We start from the raw sequence: 16,244 nt of genomic DNA on the forward strand, positions 1-16,244 counted from the left end.
ACTACGTACAACCACGACAGGATATGTTACGATTTGCCTGTCGCGATTTCGCTTCCGTTGTATATCTTGGGTAAGTCGAAAAGCCAAGAAGTAAATAGCCTTCGCTTTTTGAAAATGGCGAACTATGCTTTTGAGCGACGGGGAAACAAGCTCCCAAGATTTTTCCGATTTGTTAATTTGCCGGTGCATTGCCTTGTCACATGGGCTGTTTTTGTTTTTCTAGAAGCCCATTACAAGTGGGTTCTGCCAAACTGATAAGTCCGCCTGTCAAAATTAGAATTTGCAAGGCCCAAAAGGGCATTTTATTGAGCCAAGCAACTTGAATTAGAGGGAGCAATTTGTATAGCGGTACAGAACATCGTCGCCCATGGCCAGCCGCGATAAGTCTACGCTCTCTATAAGATATGGTTTAATTCTTGCAACCCCAAGTATACAGCTAGCTTTCTGTTTTTTTTTTTTTTTTTTCCCGCTTCTTCAGCTTCTACCCTACTGTCAGCCCCAATTCTGACCGGAATTTCTACATACCGCAATGCTGACATTACGAGCTGACTGACACGGTATGCTAGTTCAGAGGCTCTGTTAAATGCCACCGGCTCAGCGACGGATATCGGTCGCTCTCTCATTGGGCAACTCCAGATCTAGTCTAGTTCTATTTTAGTTGTATTTGGTGGTGGCAACTACTGTAGAACTAATCCACGCAGGGCATCTTGGGTTAGCCTTACAGCACATCCCGAACCCGAAAAGAGCAGCTCCTTCTTTCTCCCCGTGATGTGGAGCTCCAATCACTTTCATATCACACCTACAGTACATCCAGGTTATGCCGCCCTCGTTAGGCTTCGCTTCCCACAGGGTCCCGTTTTGCCTTCGTTTACCCCTCGAAGACTCTCTCGGGCCGTTCGGATAAACGAAATAGAAATTTTCCACAACCACCGATCTTTCTATCCGTGTTGGTCTCGGAACTACAGTGCGATAGACAGTGCAAAGTTAATCTAGCACAGATGTAATACGTAGTAGTAGTAATAACTTTTCGCCTGCATAAGTTGGAGGCAGAAGAAAATATGAACATGCATGTCTTAGACCCACATGTATGTGTACCCGTCCAACCTGCTGGTTCCTGTTTTGGCTGAGTTCGTTGTCGTCAGTGGTCGGACTGGGCCGGTCGGGCCGGCTAGTCCATGGCGTGGGTTATAATGCGATGTTCTTCATGGCCCGGCAAGGAGAAAGCGACAGCTCTCCTGTGTGTAGTTGCAAGGCACGAATAGTACGATATACTTACTAGTCATGCTATTCCCAACAAGATAACCCACACGTAATATTAACAGTATACATTAGTAGCCCTTTTTATTGTTATTCTCAATTCTTGCCGGCTAGTGCGAAGGTATGACAGTCAGGCCTTGTCTTTCAGCTAGGAGGGGAAAAGGGGCGCCATGTGCCTGGATGAGAAAGCACCAACACCACCAAACCACCTCCCCCCGGCCGATCTAGGATAAAAATGCTGGGGTGGTGCAAGGTGGGGGTTTTGCGTGTTTATCGTACTCCGTACCGGGAAGACCTACGGGTTTGGTAAGGTACCTAGCTAGGTACCGAGTTACACAGTACAACTGAGGTGGCTGAATGATTGGCGCGTGAGATATTTTTGCAGGGAAATTTGCTCGAGAGTTTACTGCTCTTCTTCAATCGACTGCAGATGTGTTAGCATTAAGCGTAGTCCCGGGAAATCTAGTGGAGGCTTGGTAGAATATGGGCAAAATGCTTTAGCCTGCCGACTTTAGAACCGAGAACAAAAACAAATCCCTGGGCTAACAACGCAGACACGCAGGAACGAATCCCCCAAAACGCTGCAGTGCTATGTAGACCCTCCGCCCACAATAAACATGGCAAAGTGCGGGGTGAGCGGGCAGTTGACGATGTTACGGGAAGTGAGTGGAATAAAGGAGAAAAAAAAAGTCCCTTGCAATCTCGGCCATCGGTACCGGTCACCGTTACCGACATTTGCTCTCTAGAGGCAGGAAAGGGAAGACAGACACAATTTCCATCTCGACTAGAGCATCTCTCTCTACTGGTAGTGTTATTACGGAGTACCGGGACATAAGTTTACAGGGCACAATAAAAAAGTTAAAGCTGGCTGCCATATAAACTTGGCAGCTGGAGGTAAAGTATCTTAGAATATTCTGAGCGGGGAACTTCATTTTCTCGCAGCTTCGCTGTTGAGTAAATCAATGTCCCCATCCGCTATTTCCAGATGCATCCACTTGGAATGCTCCGCTGCAACCTTCCATACCCCACTCTTCCAAGCTCAGCTGGCAATCTGCTGGACAGCGAAAGACAACAGACGCTGATTCGACAACCTCAAACGGGCCGCCGGCGTTCGAAAAGTACTCAATATTGATTTATCTTGTTTGGGCACCCAAGGTATGTGATGTTTAAACGACGCCAGTTGAATGGTGGGATCGAGCAACAATGTACTGCGCCATGCGCGCCCAGCTAGCTTGCACTCCCTCGCCTCTCGGTCAGGGCCCGACCAAGGGACTTGGCGTTTAACGCACCGCTCGCCCCGCCGCTGCTTTTCGATCTAACCGATATCCTTGCTACGAATGAATCCCTAAATTACTACAATAGCCTCAAGTAGCGAGCCCCTACATCTAGGCGCCCTGCAAGCAGGCAAGTAAGGATCTGTCCTACCCGGCAAAGCCTGGCCGACTGGGGCTTCTCTGTCGAGCATTAGCCTGACTTGCATCAAACCTTTTGATGACTTGGATGGGCGAGGTTTACTTCCTTCTGAGCCACCAAAAGCCACGACAGGGTAAGGGCCTGCCTGGTCTGGTCGTTCCTTGGGGGGGCCGTTGCATAATTGTCTTGGAATGTAGTGGCTTGCGGCCATCAATTGGCGATCTGGAAACTTTAACACCCTGGACCAGGCGGGATCAAGGAAGGTCGAAAGAGATTCCTCGTACCATTTATACCTGAAGTGTATGGACAGGCGACATTTCTCCTCTGGATGATTTGCAGTTGCACCTGTCGATCTTGGAGCGTCTACAGGAAACACGACATGGATTGTACAAAGTAGCTAGATTCTTGGCGGCCCTGCTTGGAGGAGTCGAGGTCGGGTACGAGGAATTACTGTACAAGCATCCCCGTCTACAGTGCTTTGTAATGCTCGGTGGGTACAAAGTGGAGGCGTCAGGCCAGATTGGGAGTGCGGGCCTGGCGACCAACGACTTGTGTGACCGCTGCTTCAAGGATAGCATTTCCCGTCACAACCGACTCCCCTGGAACGTTGATTTGGTTTCTCATGCTTACAATAACAACAATAAAAAAAATACAAAACAATGCTACCCGATTACCGGTAAAGCCTACCAGAACCTAATTTCGTGGTCCCAGGACTCGCTTGATTAAGCTCGAGAAGTTCATCATTGTGTGTGGCCAACGGCGGTTGTAGCTCGGACCATTTGATAGACATCTTCTGTCATCTTTGTCTGTGATGATGGATGAACGTCACGTTGTCGATCTTGGATATCATAAAGACATCATGAGTCTTTTGGCAGTACAATGTTGTACTCTAGGGATCCTGACCCCTGGTGTAGCTCACAGTACGCTTAAAGGCTTTCTCTCACATGTCAACATAAGCAAGGCTAGATTTGTAGTGATCGGCAATAACCAGTTTGATATGATGCAGGGTTATGACGACCAGTCTGTTGACCACAGCAATTGTCTTGTACATAGATGAATATACACTGGACAGACAGTGAACTGTTGATATAGTTCGAAGAATACCGAAGTACATCGTTGATACCACAACGATAACACACAACGTGTTATTGAAAATTTACAACAACTATGCTTATAACAAACATTCCCGGGCTTGAACTGAGGGAGACTGGTGCGGTCGTTTAGACAGCAATGATATGGCATAGGCTGTTACGCGATGGCGATAAGCCCCTTCTCGATATTCCTGTGTACTGCCAGATTCTTTAAGCACAGCCGCCCAGCCAGTGTGACGCTGCTGGTCAGGTCTTCATGACTACGCAGCGTAGTTGATGACCGCCGTCTATGGACCAGCAGCAAGCGACTGTTTACGTGAAACCGCCTTTCCCACGCTGATCCCGGCTTTCTCTATACAGACGTACATGGTGAGTCCCAGGACGGGGCTAAAGAAGTATGAACTGACAGCGGGTGTCTTTCACATAATGTCTTCGTAATCTACCTGCCACCACTCAATATAGATGAAGAACTACCTGTAATATCCAAAGATCACTGACAGCTCCGTCGTTGCATCTCAGACACATACAGATGTATATAAGCCTCTCTCCACGGCCTGGTCTACACCGCAGGTTGCCCCGACCGCTCGTATGCCTGGTCGTCCGTTCAGAGGGCACAAAGGACAAACCCGAAAGGCACTTCAGCTTCCTCGGTACAGGCCCGTCTGAAAAAGTCTGCTAGCACAAACTCCCTGAAATCGATCATTCAGGAGTGCAATAGTGCCGAGTGGCAATGGCGGAAATTCGCGAGAGTCGTGCCAAGGAGCTGTTGACCTTAGGAATGCACAGATCTTCCTCAGACATTCCATTTGTGATCCATGCTCTCGCAGAGCGAGACGTAAAATTATAGAGAAATTATTTGATTCTGTGCCCCGCATTCTAGTCCTTGCTTATCAAGTGACATTCGCGTATAAAAAGGTTTACATAGTTCCGATGGCGACATGGAACGATGTACTTTAATGTTCCTTTACTTCTTCCATTCTCCAGGGTGTATAGAACAACAGGCCAGCATGTCAAATCATGCTGAACCTTCGTCGTCTCGACCTATAGCTTCCTCGATAAGCCCCAGACTACTGCGTCTTATACACGAGGAAAGCACAGTGGCCAAGGTAGAAGTAGAGAAAGTGTTTGGACTCTATGCCGGGCGAGTATATAGTTAGTGGGCCAAACTGGCTTTGGAGCTCTCGAGGGGATTAGAGATGGTAAATACCATGAGTGACAAAGCTGCCAAAGTTCCGGCCGACGATGCAATGCCACGTGGGTCCCTTTCGCTCGTCAAACTAGACAGCCATCATGGTCAGCAAAACACCCAGCTATGTCTCAGGAAAATAAGACGTCAGGCAACGTACGGTCTTCTTGATATGCTCCGCAATGTCCTGCATACGCCCTCGTTCAGTCAGCATCATTTCTATATCACGTCTTGCCGCGTCCTGATCCTCCCTTCATGTTGTTTCTCGCGTCGGTGTTTATGTCTTGCTGCTCGATTCCGAAAAGTAGGGGGCGTAGGCTTTTTTCGACGGACCTTCTCAATAGTGAGCCTGGACATAGCCTCTTGGGCTGGTGAGGCGGAACACGATTGCATGTCAGTAACATTTCGGAGTTGTAACCAGTTTCCCTTGCACCCGATAGCATGTTTTTGAACTTACCGACTTCAATGATCTCCATTGCCAGGTCATCATTCTGGATTGTCGCGGGGATTTGGTAAGCGTGTTGCCATGCGTCAGACCGAAGTCAGTGACCTCGAGGTCCAAGGGAGTAGGTGTCAAGCGCTCACCATGTCAGCCGCCTTGATCTGGGCTGCAACGAATTTGTCAGTAAGATGCTTATGGTGCTCTACTGGAAGGACCTGTGCGCTCAAGACATACCGTCCAACTTCTCCCGTGTGGCGGGGTTCGCTTCTGCCATCTTGAGGGGTAGATTGCTGTTGGTTTGATACCGGGAATGAGCTGTGAGGTTTTCTGTTTTTGGCTATAGTTTGGTGTCAGTGTTAGATACTATGTAGGTTGGTTTCTGGGGACGGATATCTCTCGGTGATTAGATTGAGTTGCAGTCGCAATCGGACCCAGACGAGCAAGTCGGGCCGGTGGTTAAAGGCCCGCCGCATCCTTCGGCGGTCTAATGCAACACGGCGCGGGGCGGCCGAGGCGCCGGGGAAGAAACGCGCCTTTTGGGCCCACTTCTTTTGGACATTGGGGATGATCGAGTGGGATTTCGTGGGCAGAAAGAAGCATTTGCATCTCACCTGAGGAATTATATTGTCTCGACGTCAAGTTGAAAGGAGTCCCTTGCCTAGTAGCAGACAGGCCAGATCTTATGACGAGTAGGTTGAGTGATTAATTAGGTATAAGTGCATGCTATTTGTTAGCTTTCGCGAGATACAAACAGATCGTTACACGACAAGACAAGAATGAGAATCGATCGGCCTTGGCGCTAGGGCCTAGTTACACGTCCCCTCGCGCCAGTGGGTACTTTTCGTCCAAGATCCACTTTTGACTGATTTCCTGGGTTCAGAAGCTGCTTGTGGAAAATTTTAATTACTATCGATAGTCTTTTTGACGCCTGGGGTTTACTGTGTGACGAGGTAGATTACATTGATTAGGTTGGCAGACAATATCCCGAACAAGTTCGAAGCGCTCTACAGAGAACAACGAAACATGGGCGAATCCAAGTCTCGTGAGAATCAACCATTTATCTATTTGCTATCGCACTGGGCAACTTGATTATCCACTGTGGAGCCTCTAGCCACTTGAAGAAGGCGGCGACTTAACAAAGTGGGGGAAAAGTGGCAGAGAAAAAAAAAAGTTTTGGCGGGAAGCCCAATTCAAAACCGGGACGCCTCCCATCAATCCCTTGGTTGCTCGTTCAGCTCAAGTTCATCACTTGTGTCTCCTTGCCTTTCAAGGCCTGCAGCGCCGAGGGCGAGATGGCCAACACAATGGATTCTTCACGTATATTCGTGCGGAACCTACCGCCCAACATCACCGAGGTGGACTTTCGAAAGCATTTTGCGTCGAAGGGTCAAGAAATCACAGACCTTAAGCTGATACCGAAGAGGAGGATTGGATACGTGGGCTTTAAAAGCCCCCAGATCGCAGCCGATGCTGCAAAGTATTACAACCGGTCTTACATTCGGATGTCCAAGATTGCAGTTGAAATAGCTCGACCGGTAAGAACCATTCTGTGCAAGCCTCCTCCTTTCTCCTGGCTCACATTGATCCCTTGATTCGCCAAAATTCACACATCGGATTCGTTCATGAGCACTAGCTTACCAAGACTGGCATGTAGATCTCCGACCCATCCCTTCCTGCCTCCAAGAAGGTGGTCACCGCACAAGCAATCGTTGCAGCCCACACAACAGAGAAGGAAGCAGCGCGTGCGGCAAAGCCAGACGCGGAATCAGCCCCGAAGAAACAAAAGAGGAAGCGAGATGAGCTCGACATGGCAGACCCAAAGCTGAAGGAGTATTTGGAGACAATGAACCTGAAGCCAGGCGGTGCCGCCGCCGAGTCATCAGCCATGATCGTTGATACCGATCAAGCTGGGACTAAACCAAGCGAAGCTCTGGTGGGATTGGAGAATGAGAGTGATGATGAATACGAAGAGATCCCGACCCGTCCAGTCAAGAGACAGGCTGTAGAGGCTAAGGACAATACAGCAGCCGTTGTGGTGAAAGCAGCGCCAGCTGAAGTCCCTCCTCCAGAAGCACCAGCTCCTCATGAAAGTACCGACACACCGGCTCAGGTTGATGTGACACCGGCAACTGATGACGACTGGCTTCGATCACGGACAAACCGGCTACTTGATTTGATTGATCCGGATGACCCCAAAGCATTGCAGCCTGTACCCGCTGAAGAGCCGGCACCAGTTCTCGAGGCAGCCCCTGAAACGGACCAGCCTCCTCGAGATGAAATGCAAGATGAGAAACCCAAACCTGTACCGGAGAAGATCCAAAAGGATGATCCGGTAGAATCTATCCGCAAGACATCGCGACTATTTGTGCGAAACCTGCCCTATAGCGCCACCGAAGATGACTTGAAGTCTGTCTTTGGCGCATTCGGCCCCCTTGATGAGGTCAGTTCACCCAACAAATTTTCTGTGTCGACGACGGGATTCCACGTGATGAACATCTGATAGGGACAGCTTATGCCGATGGTATATGATGCCAACCTGGATCACAGTATTTTAGTAGATGCTCTGTTTTCTGATAAAAGGACCCGTCGTCTGATGTCTCGCTTCAAAATTTCAGCTTAGCCACTGGGAGCAAGGCTAACCAGAAGACTGTATAGATACACTTATCTCATGCTGGGCGTGAAGGCACGAGTAAAGGGATAGCCTTCATTCAGTACTCTGAATCTTCATCGGCCGTCGAGGCATTCCAAAAGCTGGACGGGTGTGACTTTCAGGGGCGAATCCTGCACGTGCTACCCGGCCAGGCCAAAAGAGTGCTAGACGAGTACGCAATATCCCAGCTGCCACTCAAGAAGCAACAACAAATTAAAAGGAAGGCCGAGGCAGCAACGAAGCGCTTCAATTGGAATGCGCTTTATATGAGCCAAGATGCCGTCAACGCGGCGGTGGCGGAGCGTTTGGGTGTCTCGAAATCAGTTTTGTTTGATCCCTCGTCCTCAGATGCAGGTGTCATGCAGGCAATTGCAGAGACCTCGACCATTGAAGAAGTCAAATCCTACTTTGCCTCCAACGGAGTGGATCTGGACGCTTTCAGACACAAGGAACGGGGCGACACGACCATCTTGGTCAAAAATTTCAGCCATGGTACCACGGCGGATGAGCTTAGGAAAACATTCGAGGAGTATGGTCCTCTGACGCAGGTATTGATGCCTCCAAGCGCAACCATAGCTATTGTGCAGTTTTCTCATGCGGCACATGCCAAGACTGCATTCAAGAAGCTTGCGTACTCCAAGTTCAAGTCCTCGCTGCTATATCTGGAGATGGCACCCAAGGATGTGTTCAAGAATGTGCCCGAGTCAACTGCACAGGAGCAAGGCAAGCAGAAGATGTCGGTCACGGAGCTGTTGGAACGTGATGACGCAGAGGAACAAGGCGAGACGACGTCACTCTTTGTCAAGGGTCTCAACTTCGCCACTACGACTGAGAAGCTGGCCGAAACCTTCCAGTCACTGGAAGGCTTTCTTTCTGCCAGAGTAAAGACAAAGACGGATCCCAAGAAGCCTGGCCAAGTGCTCAGTATGGGCTTCGGGTTCGTAGAGTTCCGTAGCAAGGAGCTTGCACAAGCTGCGCTCAAAGTCATGGACAATTACAATCTCGATGGCCACACACTAACGGTGAGGGCGTCGCACCGAGGACTCGACGCGGCTGAAGAGCGGCGTCGTGAGGACAAGGCCAAGAAACAAGCGGGTCAGCGAACAAAGATTGTCATAAAGAACCTGCCGTTCGAGGCAACCAAGAAGGACGTGCGGACTCTATTTGGGACATATGGACAGTTGCGCTCTGTCCGGGTACCCAAGAACTTTGAGAACCGCACGCGTGGTTTCGCATTCGCAGAGTTCACGACGCCCAAGGAGGCTGAGAACGCGCTCAATTCTCTCAAGAACACGCATTTGCTGGGCAGGAAATTGGTGCTTGACTTTGCCGAGGCCGAGGCGGTTGACGCTGAAGAGGAGATTGCCAAGATGCAGAAGAAGACGGAGGGACAGGCCAACAAGGTTGCACTCCAAAATCTTATAGGAAAAGGACGGAAGAAGGTGACTATTGGGCAAGATGAAGAGGGCGATGAGATGTAGGGCATTATTGTCTTGGATCCAGTAAATTTGGGAGGGACTTGGTTTGGTCTTTTTTTTGGGGGGGTGAGAGTACAGTTTCTTTTTGCATTTTGACTGATGAACAACTAGATACCCCCTTTTTCAGAATTCATCTCCCTAAAAATCAACCATTTCTCCCCCATTCCTCGGATTATCAAGTGATGCATTGCATTAAATTTGTGTTGATGTGGTCCAGACGAAAGAAAGGCAACGCGTCGATGATTTCGAGGGCATCGTATTTGGAGGGCGACTCGAATGCTTTGGCAAAGGCATGAAGTTTGATGAAGAATTGAAATGTATCGATCAATCGCGGTGTCTCAAACCTCCCAAATTTGCGGCTGCCCTTAGGACTAGTCTTGTCTGGGACGATCTAGTGACGTTGAACGATGGCGAGTCGAGGTTCTGGCCAAGGGTTTGGATAAGTTTTTGGGCGCCCTTTGTTAAGGGGTCGGGAGTGATGATGAGCCAGACTGACATCGATTGACCACATCAACTAGGACACTAATTGGACTGCAGGCAAGTGAGAGTGTTGATGGTTTTATTCCTCGCACAGCGGCCCAGAGAAGATTGCAAAAATGGGGACATTTGAGTCCCCGGGCAGTGAGTGGTTCATCATGTCACCATTGTCCCTTGAACCACCCTCATCAACTACTGATACTGACCAGCTAGTTTGTGCCTAAGAAAGTCTTTTTCTCCCTTTTTTTTATTTTATTTTTTTTTCTGTCACATTTAATTATTTCTGCGATGCTTCGAAATATTCTTGTTCTGGTGTTTTTTTTACCTTCTACCGGTATGTTGGTTCTGGCTTCCATTCCTCCCTTCCATCTTTCTACCGCGCAAGACCCCATGCAATCTTTCCAGCATGCCTGTCGGGTGTTGATGCACTGCACCGAATTCCATCTCTGGATCAGCCTCCAAGTCCCGTTTGCACACCCCTACCTACCTACCTTTCTATCCTTCCCTCGGCGACGGCCGGCTGTTGAGTTTGTCTGCAAGTAACCCAAGACAAGTCAGACCCCGGAGTGTGTTCAAGCTCACCTACAGTACTTACATGGCTTTGCCACAAACCTCCCATTTTGTGTCGCTTCTGTCGGCCAGCTCCATCTCCGTGCTGCTTCTTACCCTGGATCACACGCCTGTTGCATGCTAGATGACGAGAACGGCTGCGGGTGTCGAACTGGATATTGTATTGTAGTATACAGACGCCCTGGAGGTATAGTCTGCATGCTCAGCATGGGAGGTTTCTGTCACCTCGCACCGGATGTGTAGCATCTAAAAGTTTGGCTGTATATCTATGTTTCGCTGTCATGGAGCTGCCGGTCTCCAACCACCTTTGACTTGGGGGCTATTGATGCTCCGAGATTCTCCCTTTGCAAGACCCTTTCGGTGTGAGCGAGCAAGTGTTACCAAGAAAATAACAACTGCGCAAAATCCCTACCCTGAAGTCCCCCGAGCAAGGCGCTGCAGAATCAAGCCTAGATCGGCCACGATCCTAGGGCGGGAGGAGGAGGAGGAGGAGAGAGAGAGGTGGGGGTGGAGGGGTGTGGTCTTTGTCTACTCTCATGCAAGGTACACTCCCTCTCTGGCACTCTGCCATGCTTGGTTTAACCTGTCTAATACTCAAAAGGGTGGGAGGGTATTCTTGTGCACTTGTTTTTACAAAAGCCCGACTCTCGCCAAACGAGTCTTGTCCATTCCTTTCTCAACATATCCTACGTTCATCTCTCATTCCCCTTCCATTCTCTCTCTCTATTTCCATACACACTCTAATCCAGTCACATCCCAACTGTGGCATTCTTTCCCATTCACCGCCACCCATTATCGCACAATCCATCATGGTCATTCTAGGCAATCCTCCCCGTCACCCCCTCCATCAGCAGGGACCTCCTCCTCCTCCTCCTCCAGACCATTTTGAGACTGGTGGTGTGAGGAAACGCCAGAGATTGTCACATTTTGCCAGCGCCGACGATGCAGCCCCGGCGCGGTTCGCTCCGTTCGCCGGCGGTAGCATCGTCGACGCCACCACCGCAGGCAGACTGCCTCTGGGCGAGTCGTCGGGAAACACGCAGCCTCAAAACGCCCAGAGCTTTACGCAGAACCGAGAAGTCATGTTTGGCAGGATCAGCAGCAACAGCAGCCAAAACCCGCTTGCGCACTGCTCGACAACATCGACAGCAGATAACAGCACTGCCACAACCCCGACGCTCACACCGCTGCCGACACTGGAGAGCAGCCATCATCACCCCGCCGCCGCCGGTGCCATCTGTGGACCCAGCAACCCTTCCGCGTGGACGCTTGACCTGGCAGATGAGCAGACCAGGCGGACCAGCCTCGGTGCCAGGCGCGGCAACAGCCAGCACCTGCACCTCGACTTTGCCAATGGCCAGCGTCGGAGCTTGTACGGCGCACCGGGCGGCGGACCGGGAGCACTGCCGCCTCGCAAGGGAACACCGACGGCCGGGGCACCATCCGTCAGCTACAATCCCCTATACAACAATGCCGCCTTTAGAGCTTACCGGGCCAAGCAGGCCGAGAAGGCTGCTGATGGACGAGAGGAGCAGAAATGGCCCGAGTGGCTGGAACAGGCATTTTGCGACGGTAAGTGATCAAATGGAGCATTCATTGTCGTTAATTGCTCGGCATTTTCTCCTTTTCCTATCTCTTTTTTTTTTATCGCCACACATGCAATGATGATAAGCATCCAAGTCTAAACTAACCATCTGCCAAACAAGCCCTTTTGACTATACCGGCAATGGGACGACACAAGTACCAGATGATGAAGCGCCCGGCTCCCAACGCGGAGGGAGGCGGCGGTAGCAACGGCAACAGCTGTAGCACGTCCAACAGCAACGACCAGGCCGGGCGCAACATGCTCATCAGCGAGTGGCTATGGCTTGTGTACCTGGAGACGCTGCCCTCCATCGCCGCGGAGTTGCCGGACAGGCAGTGGGAGATGCAGGTGGTCAACAAGAAGACCGGTGAGAGCCAGACGAAACTGATGAACCATGCCATGGTGCGTGACCGCAAGATGGTGTCTAGCCATATCCAGGTGACGAAGAACTTCTTCAAGGATAACCCCATGCGTAAGTTTATGGTTGACTGCTTTTTTACCACCCCCTTGTTTTGGGCTAGAACGCCTGTTGTGTCACCACCCTTCTTTTTAGTGCTCCTTGCACACACCTACGCAGCCCCCAATTCATCACCTCTCCAAGCAGCCGGATCCGGAAATTTTGCCAAGCGGTCAAGTACGGGAAGAAAGCGTTTGGCTGTGCATATGCGACCCCATTCTCGCCCCGGGTTATTGCCGGTCTGGATTTGACCGGATAGGCCTTCTTTTAACTGGGAAAGCAAAGAAGAAGAAGAAAAAAATATAAAAAACGGTTTTCAAAGCATTTCAACACCCAGAGAGAAAGAGAAAGAAAGAAACCTCCTAAGCGACGCGGTAGTGCGGTTCATGTTCCCGCTTACACCAGGTGCTCTCCCTGAGAGCTCGGTTCCGAACATGAACAAGCTACAGGGGGGATGTGACAGGGTACTTTGTTGTGATGCGGAGAAGCCGTTGGTGACGCAAGGGATGAAGAGAAGACCTATCTTTGTCCTGGGATGAGAACAGCAGCTTTCCCCTGCCCTCTTGACTTTTTTTTTTTTTTCGTTTGCGATTTAACCTTGTGACTTTTTGAGGACTTGGCTGACCTATGAGCCTTGAACCTCGAATCAACCCGTCAATATGCAGAACATTTCGTTTTCGTCACAGAGGAGAAGCGAGCCAATGGCCGCGAGGAGGACGAGGAGCGCGAGAGCTTCAAGGACAACACGGTGCTACGCGCACTAAGAGAATCCCGCCTTCCTGACAAGAGGTACAATTACCGGTACTGGTCGTATCTTTTAGCTGCCGATAAGCGCGTCCAGATTCGGCCAAAGGAGTGTTGGATCCTGGTGGCGGCAACATCGGTCAACTTTGTCTCGACGACGTCCTCGGCCAGGATTACCTCGTCGTCATCCTCTGGTCACGGCGAAAGCCACTGCCATAATGCCACAGGCAAGACATCACCTTCATTCCATGCCTATCACGCCAAGACTGGCGAGAGGCTCGACGAGGAGCGGTTCCCGCACCTCGAGAAGAACCTAAAGCGCGAGGACTGGCCGCGCAGTGGAGCCAACATCAAGGGATGCATGCTTCACGAGTACACACGGGCCATGACCCAGGTGCCGTCGACTTCGATCCGCAACCTCAGGAAGGACTGGGAGGAAGACTTCCCGGAGCTGCATGAGCCGCTCTCCATTGCCCTCGCAGACGGCGTGCAGGACATCCTGCACTGCAAGCTGGCGCTCGACATCTCGCAGGCCACGCAGTTCCCCGCCGGCGCAGAGCTCAACTCGTGCATTGAGGTCTCGATCGACCAGCCCGAGCTGGTCGGCCACGACTGGAAGGTCGTGACCCGCCTGTGCAGACCGCAGGAGCTGTGTCGCGACCGAGGGGCCGGTTCGGATCCCTTCTTCTCCATCGAGACCAAGCCCGTGGGCCACGATGGCAATTGCGACGGCGTCGGCCTTGCCGCGGGTGGCAACTGCAACTGCGTCGCTGCCCGTCACAAGAACGAGCTCATGGTCCCTTACCCGGCCGCCGAGCTCGCCGTCATGCTCAGCCGCCTGGCAACCTACGATCCCCATCCCTACGTCGGCTTCGAGCCCTCCCCTGAGGAGCTTGCCGCTGAAGCCGGCCGCAAGAAGCGTGGTCGTAAGTCAAACACGGGCACCGGGGATGATGAGGCTGACTGGAGCATGAGCATGATGCTTAATGAAACGAAGAGGGCCAAAGCCGTGCATTCGCAAAAGAAGTTGCACAGCATAACTCCCTCTCCCGCGCCCAGAAGACCGACGCCCTCCACTGCAGGCCCCCAGAATGAAGATGGCGGCGGTGCCTACTCAAAAGACGGAGCGGACGCCGCCGGCCAGGACGAGCCAGTGTCGCAGATGAGCCTCATCGGGCAGGTCGCCATGATGCAGGAGCTATGGTCACAGGAGCCCGTGTCGGCGGCCACGACGCCCGGACAGCAGCGGCCCTGGACGCGGCGGTGCCTGCTGCTCTGGACCTTTGAGACGCTCTACTCGATCGACGAGAAGCGCCTCGCCGCCGGCCACAAGTACCCGATCAACCGCCAGGCGGCCGGCAGCATGTCCTGGCGCTTCATGTCGGCCATTGACCCGTCGGACCCCATCCACTTGCAGCAGTCGATCATCGGCGGCGACGAGGCCGCCGCCCAGATCGCCGCCGTCGCGCAGAGCATGTCGGCAAATGCCGCCTACACCACGTCCGAGCCCGCCATCCTCGGCTCGTCCCCGGCGCCTGGGGTCGCCGGCATGATCGTGCCGTCCTCTACCCCTTCCTCCGCAAGCAGGACCACCTCGAGACTCGGAGGCGGCCTCCACCGCGATCAGATCATGTCGCCCTCGCCCAGCTTCCAGCAGCACATCCACGCGTCCATGGCGGAGAACTACGCAAGCACGTCCGCCTGGTCCGGCAGCGGCGCTGGCATCCTCTCCAGCAACGGCCACGCCTACGCTGCAAACTACCACAGCCACGCTCCACCACCGACGCAGCCGACGGCAGCAATGCACACACCGTCCTCGGTCACATACGGCCAGCGCGGCGGCACGCCTTTGTTCCGCGGCCTGATGGACGACTTCCGCCACGGCGGCAGCCCTGGCTCTGGGCTCGCAACTCCCCCACCCACGGCCGGGTTGGCTTCCATGGTGTGTTCGTCGGCGGCACCGCTGTCTCAGCACATGAGCAGCGGCAGCATAGCCCCAAGCATGAGCTTCATGTCGACGGCCTCGACGGTCGACGGCTGCGCCGAGTCCGTCGTCGACCCGTTCCTGACATCCGGCTCCTTTGGCAGCTACCAACACGAGGTCGTCGTCCCAGACGGCTGGGAGGTGGTCCATGCAGGCCCCGACTACGGATTACACGACCTGACTTCGGGCGGCTGGACCGTGACCCCGGGCGGCAACGTTGGCGGCGCCGGCTCCGCCGCGTCGAGCTTCAACGGCAATCCGTGCTGGGCGTCTCAAATACCCCACCACGGCATGCCTGGGCAACAGCCGCAGCAGCATCATCAGCACTGGAACACCCCGGCCGCGTCGACGCCCGGCTCGACGGTCCTGGAACTGGGCTCCGGTGCCGCCGACTACAACCAAAACGACGGGTGCGTGTCTTCACAGCAGCAGATTCAATGGAGGCAGCAGCCCCAAGGAGTCGCCTCATCCCAGCCGTCTCCCTGTCACTCGCCCTCGCCCCACGGCTCGCAGCACGCCACTATTGGTTTCAGCCAGACCGGCGGCGACATCAGTGGCGGTCTGGACGCCGGCTTGGCGCCCGGCCAGCAGCTGCATCACGAGCAGCGGTTTCTCGTCGCCGGTACCGGCAGTCAGATCTCGCGGAAGCGGGCGCTGGAAGACGAGAACCAAGATGATCAAGGCCGCTGCAGGGTCGGTGCCACCGTTAGCGACGCGTCAGTCTGCGGCAACAATCATGAGGATGCCTGGGCTTTGATTGATGCTTGAGTGAGATTAGAAAGCCATGGAGGATTGTGCTTTGCTAGCCTCATTGCTTGTTGTTTCGTTCTTCTGTATCGTTGGACCTGTTAAGGATATGGTCAATTGGAGTTTATGGGCTGTAGGTTTAGGGTATCTTGGTCATTTGCTT

General features: G+C 52.6%; 4 protein-coding genes across 4 annotated transcripts; 3 read left to right on the top strand and 1 right to left on the bottom strand.

The window, feature by feature from the left end:
• Positions 1 to 1,087: 1,087 nt before the first annotated feature.
• Positions 1,088 to 1,279, top strand: PpBr36_00712 (uncharacterized protein; the record flags this gene model as incomplete). The annotated part of the gene is made up of 1 exon (XM_029887903.1): positions 1,088 to 1,279. One exon carries the CDS (start codon positions 1,088 to 1,090, stop codon positions 1,277 to 1,279), a length of 192 nt encoding a protein of 63 aa, XP_029751910.1.
• A 3,549-nt stretch (positions 1,280 to 4,828) lies between these two features.
• PpBr36_00713 (uncharacterized protein) lies at positions 4,829 to 5,663 on the bottom strand (the record flags this gene model as incomplete). Its single annotated transcript, XM_029887904.1, has 7 exons — positions 4,829 to 4,893; positions 4,969 to 5,038; positions 5,108 to 5,134; positions 5,281 to 5,315; positions 5,405 to 5,438; positions 5,533 to 5,555; positions 5,624 to 5,663. 7 exons carry the CDS (start codon positions 5,661 to 5,663, stop codon positions 4,829 to 4,831), a joined length of 294 nt encoding a protein of 97 aa, XP_029751911.1.
• Positions 5,664 to 6,624: 961 nt separating this feature from the next.
• On the top strand, positions 6,625 to 9,520 carry PpBr36_00714 (uncharacterized protein; the record flags this gene model as incomplete). Its single annotated transcript, XM_029887905.1, has 3 exons — positions 6,625 to 6,924; positions 7,044 to 7,829; positions 8,045 to 9,520. Coding segments are annotated over 3 exons (2,562 nt in total), but the record flags the coding sequence as incomplete, so codon positions are not given.
• A 1,853-nt stretch (positions 9,521 to 11,373) lies between these two features.
• Positions 11,374 to 16,102, top strand: PpBr36_00715 (uncharacterized protein; the record flags this gene model as incomplete). Its single annotated transcript, XM_029887906.1, has 3 exons — positions 11,374 to 12,136; positions 12,271 to 12,621; positions 13,272 to 16,102. The coding sequence occupies 3 exons, from the start codon at positions 11,374 to 11,376 to the stop codon at positions 16,100 to 16,102; spliced, it is 3,945 nt and encodes a 1,314-aa protein (XP_029751909.1).
• Positions 16,103 to 16,244: the final 142 nt, after the last annotated feature.

This window comes from Pyricularia pennisetigena, chromosome 2 (genome assembly GCF_004337985.1).
Source record: "Pyricularia pennisetigena strain Br36 chromosome 2, whole genome shotgun sequence".
NCBI lineage: Eukaryota > Fungi > Ascomycota > Sordariomycetes > Magnaporthales > Pyriculariaceae > Pyricularia > Pyricularia pennisetigena.